This window comes from Prenolepis imparis, unplaced genomic scaffold, assembly GCF_030444845.1.
Source record: "Prenolepis imparis isolate NDT839.2.m4 unplaced genomic scaffold, iyPreImpa1.0 SCAF_10, whole genome shotgun sequence".
In the NCBI taxonomy this organism is placed as follows: domain Eukaryota; kingdom Metazoa; phylum Arthropoda; class Insecta; order Hymenoptera; family Formicidae; genus Prenolepis; species Prenolepis imparis.
The window spans coordinates 3,112,394-3,126,808 of NW_028141168.1; the positions used below are offsets into that span (position 1 = coordinate 3,112,394).

At 35.2% G+C, this 14,415-nt stretch overlaps 1 protein-coding gene across 1 annotated transcript in view; it reads left to right on the forward strand.

The window, feature by feature from the left end:
- LOC145941433 (solute carrier family 2, facilitated glucose transporter member 8-like) overlaps positions 1 to 14,116 on the forward strand; it is a 30,855-nt gene extending 16,739 nt beyond the window's left edge. The window contains exons 3-4 of the mRNA XM_083047548.1: positions 2,964 to 3,413; positions 13,982 to 14,116. Coding sequence (XP_082903674.1) covers positions 2,964 to 3,413; positions 13,982 to 14,116 — 585 coding nt within the window. The remainder of the gene's footprint in view (positions 1 to 2,963; positions 3,414 to 13,981) is intronic.
- Positions 14,117 to 14,415: the final 299 nt, after the last annotated feature.

Genomic DNA, 14,415 nt, shown 5'->3' on the forward strand with positions numbered 1-14,415 from the left:
ACCTTTGAGACCGATTTTGGTGCCTCCTGCTGAGGGGTAGAGAATCTTATAGGATAAATATCAATCCGGATGACTTCAGTGAACGACCTACCTTTTCCAACATTAAGGAGGGTTGGTTTTATTATTTTGCACAGTTTTATTATTTTTGTGCACACTTTGCGACTCCGTTGGATTGACCAGACTCTCAATTTGTAAGTGCTTATTTATCTTTGCTTCTGCTCGCGTTTTTATGCACGTGCTTTCGCGCCTTTTTAATACGTCTGGCATCTCGTTTGTCCGCCTCTTTTATAGATATCTTTACCATGCCAGGCTTTAGTATGGGACTTTGGTCTTCCACCTTACTTCCGGCTTCCCAACCGACAAGTGGGGATGGAGATTCCAGGACACACATGCCCTAATTATTAATATGTGGAGGTTCGACTTTTGTGCGTGAGGAGGTTTCTTCTGTCCGTTTTGACGCTTAATTTAGCATTACCGCCTTCCGACTACACATTACCTAAGATTTTTATTTATGCGCTGAAGATGGCCAAAAGAAGGGCCGAAACGTACGCTTAATTCTTATCGTAATTTTTTATGTATTTTTATATTTTCTTTTTATTTCTTATTTTGATGTATATCGTCAAATAAATTGTATTGCGCCTTACCAACTTACGCTGGCTCTTACTGCCTCTTATTATTATATTTATATATATATATATGTATATACATATATGTTGTGACGTTGCCGTCACGACGCGCGTCCCTCCAGCCGAAATCGCGGGGCAAGGGCCGAGCGGCCGCGCCACGCGAGAGAGAGAGAGAGAGAGAGAGAGAGAGAGAGAGAGAGAGAGAGAGAGAGAGAGAGAGAGAGAGAGAGAGAGAGAGAGAGAGAGAGAGAGAGAGAGAGAGAGAGAGAGAGAGAGAGAGAGAGAGAGAGAGAGAGAGAGAGAGAGAGAGAGAGAGAGAGAGAGAGAGAGAGAGAGCACGAGAGCCACCGATTTTCCCCGGAGAGACGACTTGCGATATCGAGATTATATTTATTAACTCGCGTTTATGTTTATATTTTTTTTATACCGTTGTCGAGAGGACGAAAAATAACGACAGCCTTAGAGGGACACAAAAACGGTCGGAAGCAGCCGTATTTACCAAAATTGGCATGCGGCTGACGCAAGGGCACGGCCGTTACAGCGCGGATCGGGCCGATCTTCGAAACCGGGCGATGAAGTACCGCGAAAGGGCGAGGAAGTCCCCCCGGACCAACGAGGGCGGATCTTGTCGAGCTGCAACTCAGCGGGGCCGAAAATTGATCCCTGCCAGCCCGCCGGATAGTACGAGGCCCAAGGACCGGCGAAGCCACCAAGAACACGGCGTAACTAACGCCGAAAACGATTATCACGAATTATCGATAAGGGCGCTGTGGCCCTAAGTACGGCCGTGCGTAAACCGCGCGACGCCGAGAAGTCATGCGATACGATAATTGGGTGGGCGTCCGCGCAACCCCTTTCGCGCAGGATTGAGTCTTGATATCGATTCGGGGCAGTAGATCCGACACTCTTGTGCTGCCTGTCCTGCGCTTCGCGTGTCCGCTCCCGTCTGCCGATATCGAGACGAGAGATATCCCGAGGTACCGAGGACGAAGAGGTCCCCCTGAAGGGGAGATTACCGTATCGGTGAGGTCACCCGTGCCGCAAGTATTAATTACGTTCTTGTACGTCCGAGCCTTAGCCACTCTAGCGTCGTCGCGAGCTTTTGGTGTAACTTAAGATTAGCGAAATTCGCGAGGGCTTTGCCCGACCTTTCGTGCTTTAGAGTTTGCGAGCGATCGACGTTAAGTGGCGAGAGCCTCCGAGACCGTCAGTCCGTGGATTGAATTGCGCGTTATTCTCGTCTCTCCGGGATTCGGTCGGGTTGGTGTATCGCGACTGTGCGTTGTCGCGTCTTTGTAGAATTATGTTGTGTGACCGTCGTATCGCGGAATTAATGCCGGTCTGAGTAAAGAGCGTATCTGAAGAGAGTTCGCGTGACGCTTTTACGATTGCGAGAAAACAGGATAGTCGCGACCATCGGCGAGAGAGAGAGCGAGGGTGAGAGAGATCGCGCGAGAGCGCGAACGTGAGAGCGAGAAAGAGAGCGAGGTCCCGGCCACGGGCCGTCGCAAGGATATCGGATTGCGTCGCGAGAGACGATCTCGCTATTACCGTCTGAGGTTTCATGACCGATTATCATCTTCTTATTGTCATTTCATTGCGAGTCGTTATTAGTAATCTATTATTTTCTTATTATTTGTTGTATGTTTAAGTTGTCGTTATTATTACTCAGAGTACTCGCTCGTATCTTCGGGATTAAATCTCTGTAACTCCAAGTTCTCATTACTATCGAACGAATTAATGATTCCGTCGCCTTCGGCCCTTTATATTTCTTTTATAATAAATTTTTGTTATTAATAGTATTAAATAGATCCAGTCGTTTATTTCGTGTCTCGTCTCGTCCCGTCAAATTGTAAGTCCTGCGTTAACGTATTTCGCGATTTTGACCTTCTCGAATCTATTGTTTCGCGGCAACACCACCCTGCCCCTCTACCGTTAGGAGAGCTGACCGGCCCGTAGCGGGTTTTCGGCCAAGATTTCGCGTCGGATTATTTCGCGGATTGACGCGTGAAAGATCGTGTCTGGCGCCCAAAGCATATTGATTCGTATTAATTGCGGCCCTTTTCTTCGCTGCGGTACGCGCGGAGCGACTGATACCTTAGCTCCCACGCGCGAATTAACTGAAAATATCTGTCTCGTTTTTGGCAGACGACTCGGCTCCATTCTTCCGGTTTGCCGCGCGCGAATCGGAAGAAAAAGTCGTCGCAATGTTTATTATTATTTAAATATCATTTAAATGCATCGCAAATTGAATTTAAACTCGTTGCTCGTATGTTTTGTCAGCAATCAATTTGGCGTGATCAATTTTTTTATCTTAATATTTTTTTTTATTTGCAGGAGCTATACATATCAAGATTCATATCCGGTTTGACTGTAGGCATCGCTTATTCAGTCACGCCGATGTATTTGGGTGAAATTTCACCAGCGCACATCCGCGGTAAATTGACATCCATGATCACAGTCGCTATTAAAATTGGCATTTTAATAGAGTACGTGATAGGTCCATTTTTATCGGTACAAAATCTCGCTTTCGTGTCTTTGATAGCACCATGTCTGTTTATTCTCATTTTCACCTGGCTACCGGAGTCTCCGTATCATTTAATGCGTCGTAATGCAAAGCAGCAGGCTATAAACTCTCTCGTTGAATTGAGAGATAAAGAGGATGTTTACAATGAGGCAACTGATATCGAGCGATTCGTAAAAGTCAATTTAGCTAATAAAATTAGTTTTCGAGAACTCTTGTGCGTGTCGAAAAATCGCAGGAGAAATATCAAATTTTCATTTATTGTCATTAATGAATCGATAAAAAATATTTTCCAAAATATCCTTTTTATTATATTCACAGTTGAAAAATTTGTGTCAAATTTAATAAATATCACATGTCCACAAAAATGTTTGTGTTAATTTAACATAATACGAATACGTTAAATGGTGACACGAATACTATGTTAATATTTTGACATAAAATAAATGCAAACTTTAAGTAAACTTATAATAAAATTTGTGTAAAATTAACGTAGTTTTAATGTAAAAATTACCTAAAAAAAAATTTATTTTTATGTGTGTGATGTAACCTGAATTGTAGACTATTAAATGACTTAATATGATGTTTATAGATTTCTCTCCATATGTGTGTTGGAAGGTTACTAGATAACACGCGTGAGGTTCTTAGAATATTTTCATGTATCGACTTAATTAACATGTATAGATCCTTAATTTCGATGTTCATGATGTGTTTTTTGAATCTATAAAGCACACGATTTAGTTTATTCTTTGATTTCCAATGGTATAATCTAAATTTGTTGTTACAATTCGTTAAATGATTCGGAAAAACCTCAGAACATTTACAATGTTTTAAAAACTTCAACTTTGATCTAGCTTTGATCATTCTATAATTCATATCTATCCATTGTTTCAAAATGTTTGTTATTCTAGCTCCAAATGAGTGATATACAAATTCGAAATTGAATATATGGTATTTAAACGGGATGTTAAATTGACGCATTATTAGGCCAGCGTGTATAAAAAATATATTAAATTATCCAAGCTCGAGTGTTTATAAACTAATCATATTCATATGGAAAGGCCGATTAAAACGAGCATTCCTAATTAATTACAATATTATTATAATTTTTGATATAAAACGATACACAGTCTTAATTTAGATATATAATAAGTAAACGATACACAGTCATAATTTAGATATATAATCGTTTCGAACTATACTAAGTCTTCGTAAGTAAATGTTCGTGTTGAAGAAATGCTCCAATCGTTGATTGATAATGTTTAAAATAAAATTTAGTCAAACGTTCATACACGAGAATGATTATAAGAGGCTTCTAATTTGTCTCAAATTACACCACAACATTAAGTAATTTCATATCTGCAGCGATCTGCTTTCATCTTTGTTTTTAATATGAACTATTGTATTGTAACGCATAGAAACTGAATTATTGAAAATTTACTGAAGAAGACTTAGTATAGTTCGAAACGTTTATATATATAAATTATGACTGTGTATCGTTTTATATCAAAAATTATAATAATATTGTAATTAATTAGGAATGCTCGTTTTAATCGGCCTTTCCATATGAATATGATTAGTTTATAAACACTCGAGTTTGGATAATTTAATATATTTTTTTATATAAATAAAACTTATATATAAATATATTAATAAATTCCCAAATTAATATTAATATCAGTCACTAGTCAATAAACAGCGGAGTTGTGAAATCATAACTCCGCTGTTTATTGACTAGTGACTGATATTAATATTAATTTGGGAATTTATTGATACACTCCTGGACCTGGATATGGAGTTTCTTCGCATTGAAGGTTTTTTTCAACACATCTCTACACACTATGACAACAAGATCATGTCTCTTATGAAATCATGGATTAATTATAACAAGAGAATTTGTACATCCAACCAACAGTTAATTTATTTACTAATTGTAAGATGCAGAAGGTACGATTTAATGCCTTCACACATTAAGAATATCAAATTCAATATCACTTTCCGCAGCAATAATGTCAATGGTATGTTTAAAAGCATCATTAAATATAACCAAAGAAAATTATTAAAACTTGAGATAAAGGACTTAAATTTTGACCTTAATTTTTTAAAAACAAAAATTAAATCAGTTGAACAACAATTGCTCAGTTATTTATCTAATGATATTAGTTGCTTTCCATTTACATCAAAACTCAGATAATTCTCACTTGTGACGTCATAACTCAGTTGAATGCACGTTCCTTTTGAAGCTGAGAAAGTGAGATTCAACTGAGTTTCTGCACACGATCGAGACCGTGTGCTTTAGTGAGTTTAATAGACTCACATTAAAAGTAAGGTTATGAACCTGTATTATTGTGGCGGGATGTCGTTATGCTTTAAAAACTCACGATTACTCACGATACAATTTACAATGCTAGATTTAAGATTATTGAGAGCTTTAGTGAGTTTAATAGACTCACATTAAAAGTAAGGTTATGAACCTGTATTATTGTGGCGGGATGTCGTTATGCTTTAAAAACTCACGATTACTCACGATACAATTTACAATGCTAGATTTAAGATTATTGAGAATATTTTCTCACTTGCGCGTTCCTTTTACTCACTGAACCAATGACGTCATATCTGAGTATAAAATACTCACATAACTGAGTGACTCAGTATCACTTGAGTGTAAAAGGAAAGCAACTATAGTCAACCGGTTTATTGAATTTAGCAAACGACTGGTGAAATTTAATTACATAAAGAAAAATAACGCCATACGCAAGTTCAATCAATTAAAACGTGATTCCGACATAAAATTTGATCCGTTTAATAACATCGATAATTCGAAATGGATAGTCAATATCAGTAATAAAAAACTTCCTGACAAGATCAAAAACATTTTGAGCTTAGGTCAAAATTTTGCATTACCTTTACAACAATCGGATAATAAAGACCGACTTAGATACACGCTAGAAGTCATAAAAAGTTTTGAATTGAAAGATATGCAGGAAGCAGGAAGCCAATAGAGCCAAGCACGAAAATCAAATTTTTAATTTCTCGGAACTGTATCTCTTGGTTTGAGATTACTAAGTTCGATCAATTAATAATCCTCGAACTTACAACGGGAGAATAGGCGTGAAAAATATTGGTCCGAAAAGTCGCTGAAGCGGGAGTTGAACCCGCGTCTTTCGCTTGCCGGGCGACTGCTATTGGCCGAATTTAAGAATCACATTTAGTTATTAAATACCGAGAGCCGATAAAAATATTTCTTAATTTATATATTTCGCGTCTGGGCCTAATTCATGGCGCTATTTACTAACATCCACTATAAGGCAAATGAAAAATATAGGATCGAAAGGGTCTGAATAGCTTAGTGGTAAGAGCAGTCGCCCGGCAAGCGAAAGACGCGGGTTCAATTCCCGCTTCAGCGACTTTTCGGATCAATATTTTTCTTGCCTATTCTCCCGTTGTAAGTTCGAGGATTATTAATTGATCGAACTTAGTAATCTCAAACCAAGAGATACAGTTCCGAGAAATTAAAAATTTGATTTTCGTGCTTGGCTCTATTGGCCGAATTTAAGAATCACATTTAGTTATTAAATTTAATTAAATATTTTTATATTATTTAAATAATATGTTATATTGATATCATATTTATATATATTATTATAGTTGGTAAATAACAATAGAAGACATCCATATATAAAGAAAAAAAACCAATTAAGTAAATGTATGCAAGGTTATATTAATAACAACAGTTATGAAAATGATTTTGATGCAAATCAAAATATAAATGAAACTGAGACCGATGAAAATATCAGTGTAAGTAACAAAAAATATATTTAATACAAATTTTTTAATTTTAAATATTTATCTTTGTAATTATTAAATTTAATTAAATATTTTTTATATTATTTGAATAATATGTTATTATATTATTATATAATATTATATTTATATATATTATTATAGTTGGTAAATAACAATAGAAGACATCTATATATAAAGAAAAAAAACCAATTAAGTAAATGTATGCAAGATTATATTAATAATGACAGTTATGAAAATGATTTTGTTGAAAATCAAAATGTAAATAAAACTGAGACCGATCAAAATAGCAGTGTAAGTAACAAAAAATATATAATATTTAATACAAATTTTTTAATTTTAAATATTTATTTTTGTAATTATTAAATTTAATTAAATATTTTTTATATTTTTAAGAAATATTTTTATCGGCTCTCAGTATTTAATAAATAAATAAATATGATTTTTTAAAACGACCAATAGAGCCAAGCACGAAAATTAATTCTAATTTTTAGAACTGTATCTCTTGGTTTGAGATTACTAAGTTCCATCACTTCATAATCCTCGAACTTTACAACGGGAAAATAGGCGAGAAAAATATAGGTCCGAAAAGTCGCTTTCCCGTTGTAAAGTTCGAGGATTATGAAGTGATGGAACTTAGTAATCTCAAACCAAGAGATACAGTTCTAAAAATTTGAATTAATTTTCGTGCTTGGCTCTATTGGTCGTTTTAAAAAATCATATTTATTTATTTTTTATATTATTTAAATAATAATAATTAATATTTATATTATATTTATATGTATTTATATATATTTATATATAAATAATATTTTTATATTATATTTATATATATATTTATAGTTACTAAATAACAGTGGAAGACATCTACATACAAAGAAAAAAGACGACATACAACAAAATTGCAATGAAAAATTACTATTACAAGGAAAAAAAAGTTTGCAGACTACGTCTGCAATAGAAATATTAAGGAAAAAAATTAATACTCCACTTAAAACAAGAAATTTGAATAATGAATGTGATGAAAATATTAATAAGCATCAATATAATTCACGCAGAAAAAAAGAAAATACAAAGTCACAGTATAATACGAGACTGTCACAATTTAATATATTAATGGAATCAAAGCCAGAACTGGCAAAATTTATGAAAGAAGACTTAAAAGCAAAAAGTAGCATTAAAATGCAGATTTTAAATATGCAATTAAAAAAGGAAGAATTAGAAGTGCAATTATTAGAAAAAGAATTGTTGATAAAAGAGCATATATTAGAAAAAGAGATGCAAAAAGAAAAAAATCTATTTAATAATTAATATTCTAATTTAATTTTTTTACTTTTATTTAATTTTTATTTAAGTATTTTAATTTATAATTTACATATTTGTGTTTCAATGATTTAATGAATCGCCAAAGATAATATATATATATTTTTTTTTATTAATGAAGGAGATAGATCACATTTTATTCAATGTTTATTTTGCTTTTCTATGCATTTCATTTACGTATTATTTTATTGTATGTACAAATGTATGTGATAAATATGTGATATGTATATGATAGATATGTGATTTAATAGTTTATTCATAAGTATTGTCATTTTTTTCTATTAATGAATATAGATTTTATAATGTTATAACAATAACGTTACAATAATATGATTTAATGAATCTCCACAAATAGTATTTTTTTTTTTATTATTAATAAAGGAGATAGATCACATTTTATTTAATGTTAATATTGTTTTTCTATGCATTTTACTTACGTATATTATATCAGATACAAATATACATATGATATGTAATTTAATGGATCTCTTAAAAAAATGTTTAATAAAGATATAATTAATTCTAATCGATGTTTGTATATCAATTTATACCTAAATATAATATTTATATTTAAAAGAGTTCAGAAAAGTGAAATTTTTGCTATTAAAATTAACACATTTATTTAATTTTTATTGAATTAGTCTTTCAATTTATAATTTATAATTTACATATGCGTGATTCAAAGTTTGCGTAGGAAATATAATTTTATTATTAAATATAAAGATAAGATTATATAAAATTTTATATACTTTTTTATATCTAAGTATATAAATATAATGTTGACAATATTTTCACATACATTCATATATATTTTTTAAATTAAGACTTAATAGATTATATTTTCATATTCCATGTTCCTTTGTTATAACTGAAGGCTGAAAAAATGTATGCAATAACAGTTAATTTGTAATTGAGTTATATTCTTAAATGTTTAAAAAACAATAATAAAATGTATGATTTGTTCAATTGAAGAAAATATATTAAATAAAGCTTGTCTATAAAACTACAGATAAAAACTTACTTGGCAAAGTAATTATGAATTAATTCTGTTCGAACTGCTACGTCAGCAACTTCATCATTATTAATCTTGTGATTTATGTTACATTCTGCTAACATTTGATCCCATGGTGCAGGTAAATTTAAATCTGGATCGATATCTGGTTCTGCTTCATTATTTTGTCTACCAATGTTATAAAGCACTGCTGTTGCAACGATAATATTCATTATTCTGTGTAAACGATATCGCATTCCAAGCGCTAGGATTGGAAATCTTCTTTTCCAAACGCCAAAAAGACGCTCAATTGTATTTCGAGTGCGAATATGTGCTTCGTTATAAAGATGCTCTGCAGCAGTTTGTGGTACTAACAACGGAGTAACAAGATATTTTTTAGTGGATATGCGGAATCTCCTAATAACAAACTGTTTCCATACATTCCATTCTCAAAGTTTGCTCTCAAACGACTATTATTAAAAATAGTACTGTCATGTACAGAACCTTGCCAACGAGCAACTATATCAATTATTTCTAAATTGCTGTTACATACTACTTGAGTGTTCAAAGAAAAGTAACCTTTTCTATTGCGAAACAATTCAGCATTTTCTCCACCTGCAATAATAAAAATTTTCAATAGTAAAAATATGTATACTTATACATTATAAAAAATAATAAAAAATAACATAACAATAATAAAAATATATCCAAAAAGTAATAACAATTTCTCATAAAATTAACTTACCAAATGATTGAACACGGATATGTGTGCAATCTATACAACCAATGACTCTAGGAAAACATGCAATATTATAAAATTGTAATTGTGCATTTCTTATCTCCTCTTCTGTAGTTGGTAAATGGATATAATGAGGTCGTAATCTAGCAATAGCTGCGCTAACTCTATGTACAATATAATGTGCAGAAGTTGTGCTCATTCCAGAAAAATCTCCCATTGTTATAAGGAATGATCCTGTAGCATAAATACGAAGTGTGAGTAATAATTGTTCTATAGGAGATATTGCTCTGTTTCTAAAATATAAGAATATATATTACTTGTATAAATTTGAGTAGTGGTATAAGGCCGGTTCTAACTACGGGGCAATGAGGGGGGTGAGGGGGGGAAACCTTGGCGCGGGGGAATGACGTCACGCGGGGAGGGAGGAATGACGTCACGCGGGGTGGGGGGAATGACGTCACGCGGGAGGCGTCCGCGATGTACCGCGATGTATCGCAAGGGGTCCGCGGAGAGGGGGAGCGTCCGCGATTTTGGTGCCGGGTCCGCGAGGGGTCCGCGGGGAGGGGGGAGCGTCCGCGATTTTGGTACCGGGTCCGCGAGGGGTCCGCGGGGAGGGGGGAGCGTCCGTGATTTTGGTGCCGGGTCCGCGAGTGGTCCGCGGGGAGGGGGGAGCGTCCGCGATTTTGGAGCCGGGTCCGCGAGGGGTCCGCGGGGAGGGGGGAGCGTCCGCGAAAGATCGCGTGGAGCTTGATTGGTGTGGGGTCCACGGGGAGAGAGGAACGCGAAGGAGAGCGCGAGGCACACGTAAGAGAGATGTCGCGAGAGAGACGTTCGCGAAAGAGAGATAGCGGTCGCGAGATAGTGCGAGATGGAGAGGTAGCGAGATGACGCGAAGGAGAGCAAGAGGCGCACGCGAGCGAGATATCGCAAGAGAGGCGTATATGCAAGAGCGAGAGAGATAGTGGTTGCGAGAAAGAGAGAGATATCGCGAGGCACACGCGAGAGGTAACGCGGCGAAGGAGAACGCAAAGAGAGAGGCGTTCGCAAGAGAGAATTTTTTTTTTTAATTAATATTTTTTTTAAATTAATATTTTTAGGATGAGGAATGGGAGAGAGGAATTTTAAAATAAATACATTTATTTAATAATTTGAAAGGAAACAAGAGGTAAGGATCTTATTCTAAAGCAAATAGATTTTTTTTGTTTTTTAAATAATTATATTTGATAAGTGTGTGTGTGTATGTATTTACAAAGTGTGTGTGTGTGTATGTATTTACAAAGTGTGTGTGTGTGTATTTACAAAGTGTGTGTGTGTGTGTGAATTTAAAATATAAAATATACAATATATAAAATATAAAATATAAATTAATATAAAATGTAAAATATAAATAGGGGATGTGGGGCGGTGTTGAGCGATGGTGATGGTGATGATGAGGTGATGGGTGTCGGCGGACGTCGGCGCGGCACGATGGTGCAGTGGCCGTGAAAGGCTCCTGCATAACAGAAAAAAGTTTTTTATTAATTAATTTAATAATTTTTAAATATTTTAATTTATTTATTATTATAAAAATAAAGAGACTTACACAGATTACCAAGAAAACTCGTTTGCAATACAACCAGGATTGAGTTCTGTTACATAGAAATTTTGAACTCGCCATTCAAAAAAAGTCGAGTGGAGAATGATACAAATTATGCGTAAAGATGCAATCATACAGGTTTTTCGTGTGACGTTTTTTGAAACCTATTTCGCGCCCGTGTATTGCCTGCACGATTGAATTTACTGGAGTGTTTGTCGATAGTGCTGGAACATTGATATCTACGCTTAAGTAATGTCTGCGTAGCAATCTTCTTATTTCTTCAAGTCGCGCGATTCGAGCGGTCCGTGACTGCAAATCTCCGATCAATAATTTTGGATTTATTTTTATTTCATAAAATTTCCAAAAAAATCTCCATGGTTGTGGGTATTGTCCTTCTAACAAGTCGATACATCCATCGCACTCCAACTCCCAGAACAGATAACTCACTTTATTACTTTCAGTCGGACGCACTGCAAAATTTTCTTTTTCCAACGCAGCAGCAATTTCTAACACATCTTTTTCCAGCGATGCAATGTATTCGTCCTGAGTTAGCATCTTCACATCACTCGCCATTTTCACATCACTTTAAGTGTTTTAATTTTTAACAGTTTAATGTGTTCAAATAGGACACACACTGCACGATAAAATTTGATTTAGGGAGCATCTACAGTTGCAACACGTTTTCTCTTCAATTAGAGTATATCTTACAGTTTCATGCAACCGCACAGCACGAGCATGCGAGTATAAGTCTGCTACTCTATGACACGACACATATATTATAATGTTGCTCCCCTCTTGATTTTAATTCTACATCTCTCTTCATCTCTCTGTTCTAACTGGAGTATCATCTAGCTCATCATTTTTCTACATCTCCAGAGAGTTTTGTCGACTATGTATATCAGACAGGGAAGAAATAATTAAACACAGTTTAACAGTAAAATAATTTATTTGTTGCAAGCATTATAAATAATTTCATTTATAGCACAAGTTATCAATTCACAATCTATAAGTGATTCGCTATTAAACATATTACTATCACGTATCGCCTTTGCGGCATTGCTCACATCGCGGATATTATCACATTGTAAAATATTTACAAATTGCTTAAATTTTTCATTAATACTATGAGTATTCTCACACAGCCAGGAATACATATGATCAATACATTTTTCGAAATCGAATAAATGTAGTAACGTTGATGGTTTCATGTACAAAGAATTATCAGATGATGTAATTTTTATAATTTTTGAAGTATACATGTTAACCGCTTCGAGTATCAGATCACTAATCCATAGCGGAGTTTCAGTTAGCTGCTCAATGTCTGCTCGTTTCCGCATTAGAGATTTCCATGTTTCAATGGGCAATATTATTTGATTGCCTCGATTATCACCGAGAGCCAATTCCACATAGGATATTATTCCGACGCTGATTCCTATTTCCAAATATTTGTATGATGTTGGGGTTAAGACGTATCTTCTTCCAAGTATACGAGCCGCACGATGAGATGAAGCGCTACAAAAATTTTATTGAAAATTATTTAACAAAAAAAAAAAGTTGTTTATTGAAAAATTCATTTAACAGATAATATTGAAACTTACTTGTCACATTTCTTCTTGCACAAAACATTGCTTTCTTGTACTGGAACGTAATAATTCATGCTGGCGGAGTACATTTTAAAAGAACCTTTTCAATCGAGTGATCAATGTGATACTAAATTATTTTTAAATTTTATCCATAATATCCATTGTGATGGGGTGGGGATTATTGCTGATCCGATATTATTTTCAACCAATCAAAGCACCGATGTATGGCTGCTAGTGAATCATCCTCAGATGAAATGTTAGAATTATTGTCAAGGTTAAAATGTACAAAATGCAACATATTCAAAATTTTAAGCGCTAATGCACAGCTGCTGCTATGACATCAGTCCTAGGTGTTCAAAATGCAGCATATTCAAAATTTTCAAGCGCCGATGCGCGGCTGCTATGACATCATCCTTAAATGAAATGTTAGAATTATTGTCAAGGTCAAAATGTCCAAAATGCAACATATTCAAAATTTTCAAGCGCCGATGCACGGCTGCTATCACCTTGAGATGAATCTTGCGACATGTGCTAAAATGTATCACGAGCGCCAATGCACCGGCTGCTGTCATCCCCCAGGTGTTCACAATTAGTTGATTAGCAAAATGTGCAAAATCGCAATTTTCAAACATAGCTGCATGGTCGCTATGACATCATCCTTAATGTTGTGTATTGAACTTTATTGTACGCGCACTGAGAACCCGCCATTAAGTGGGGACTCCCCCTTCTTCTTTAGAGGCTGTCGAGTAGTACACTCATGTCCAATAACTCGTTGAAATAAAGTACGATTCAGTGTATATTTGTGACGTCGTTAGTGCCCAGTCCCGCATCCAAACATAACAATTGGTGTCAGAAGTGGGATCCCAGAAGCTCAAGAGGAAGACAAGCAAATATACGGCAAATTCGGTCGTCAAAGCTTCAATTCTCAAATCGATCGCTACAAAGGTTAGAATCGGAAATCCAAGATGGAAGTGCCGCCAGAACAATTGCAAGCGATCGCAAACATGATGGTCAGCGCCATCCAGTTGTCAACGGCACAAGTAACAGCCAATACGGGAGCCACTAGCGGCGGCGGCGGCGGCACTGGCGGGACAACACAGCCCCCGAAGCCGCCATCACTTTCAGTCAGTGAATATAGATCGTCGGAAGGATCTTCAGTTGAAGATTATTTTAGGAGATTTGATTGGGCTCTGCAATTGAGTAGAATACCCGAAGAACAACACGCGAACTACGCGCGCGTATATATGGG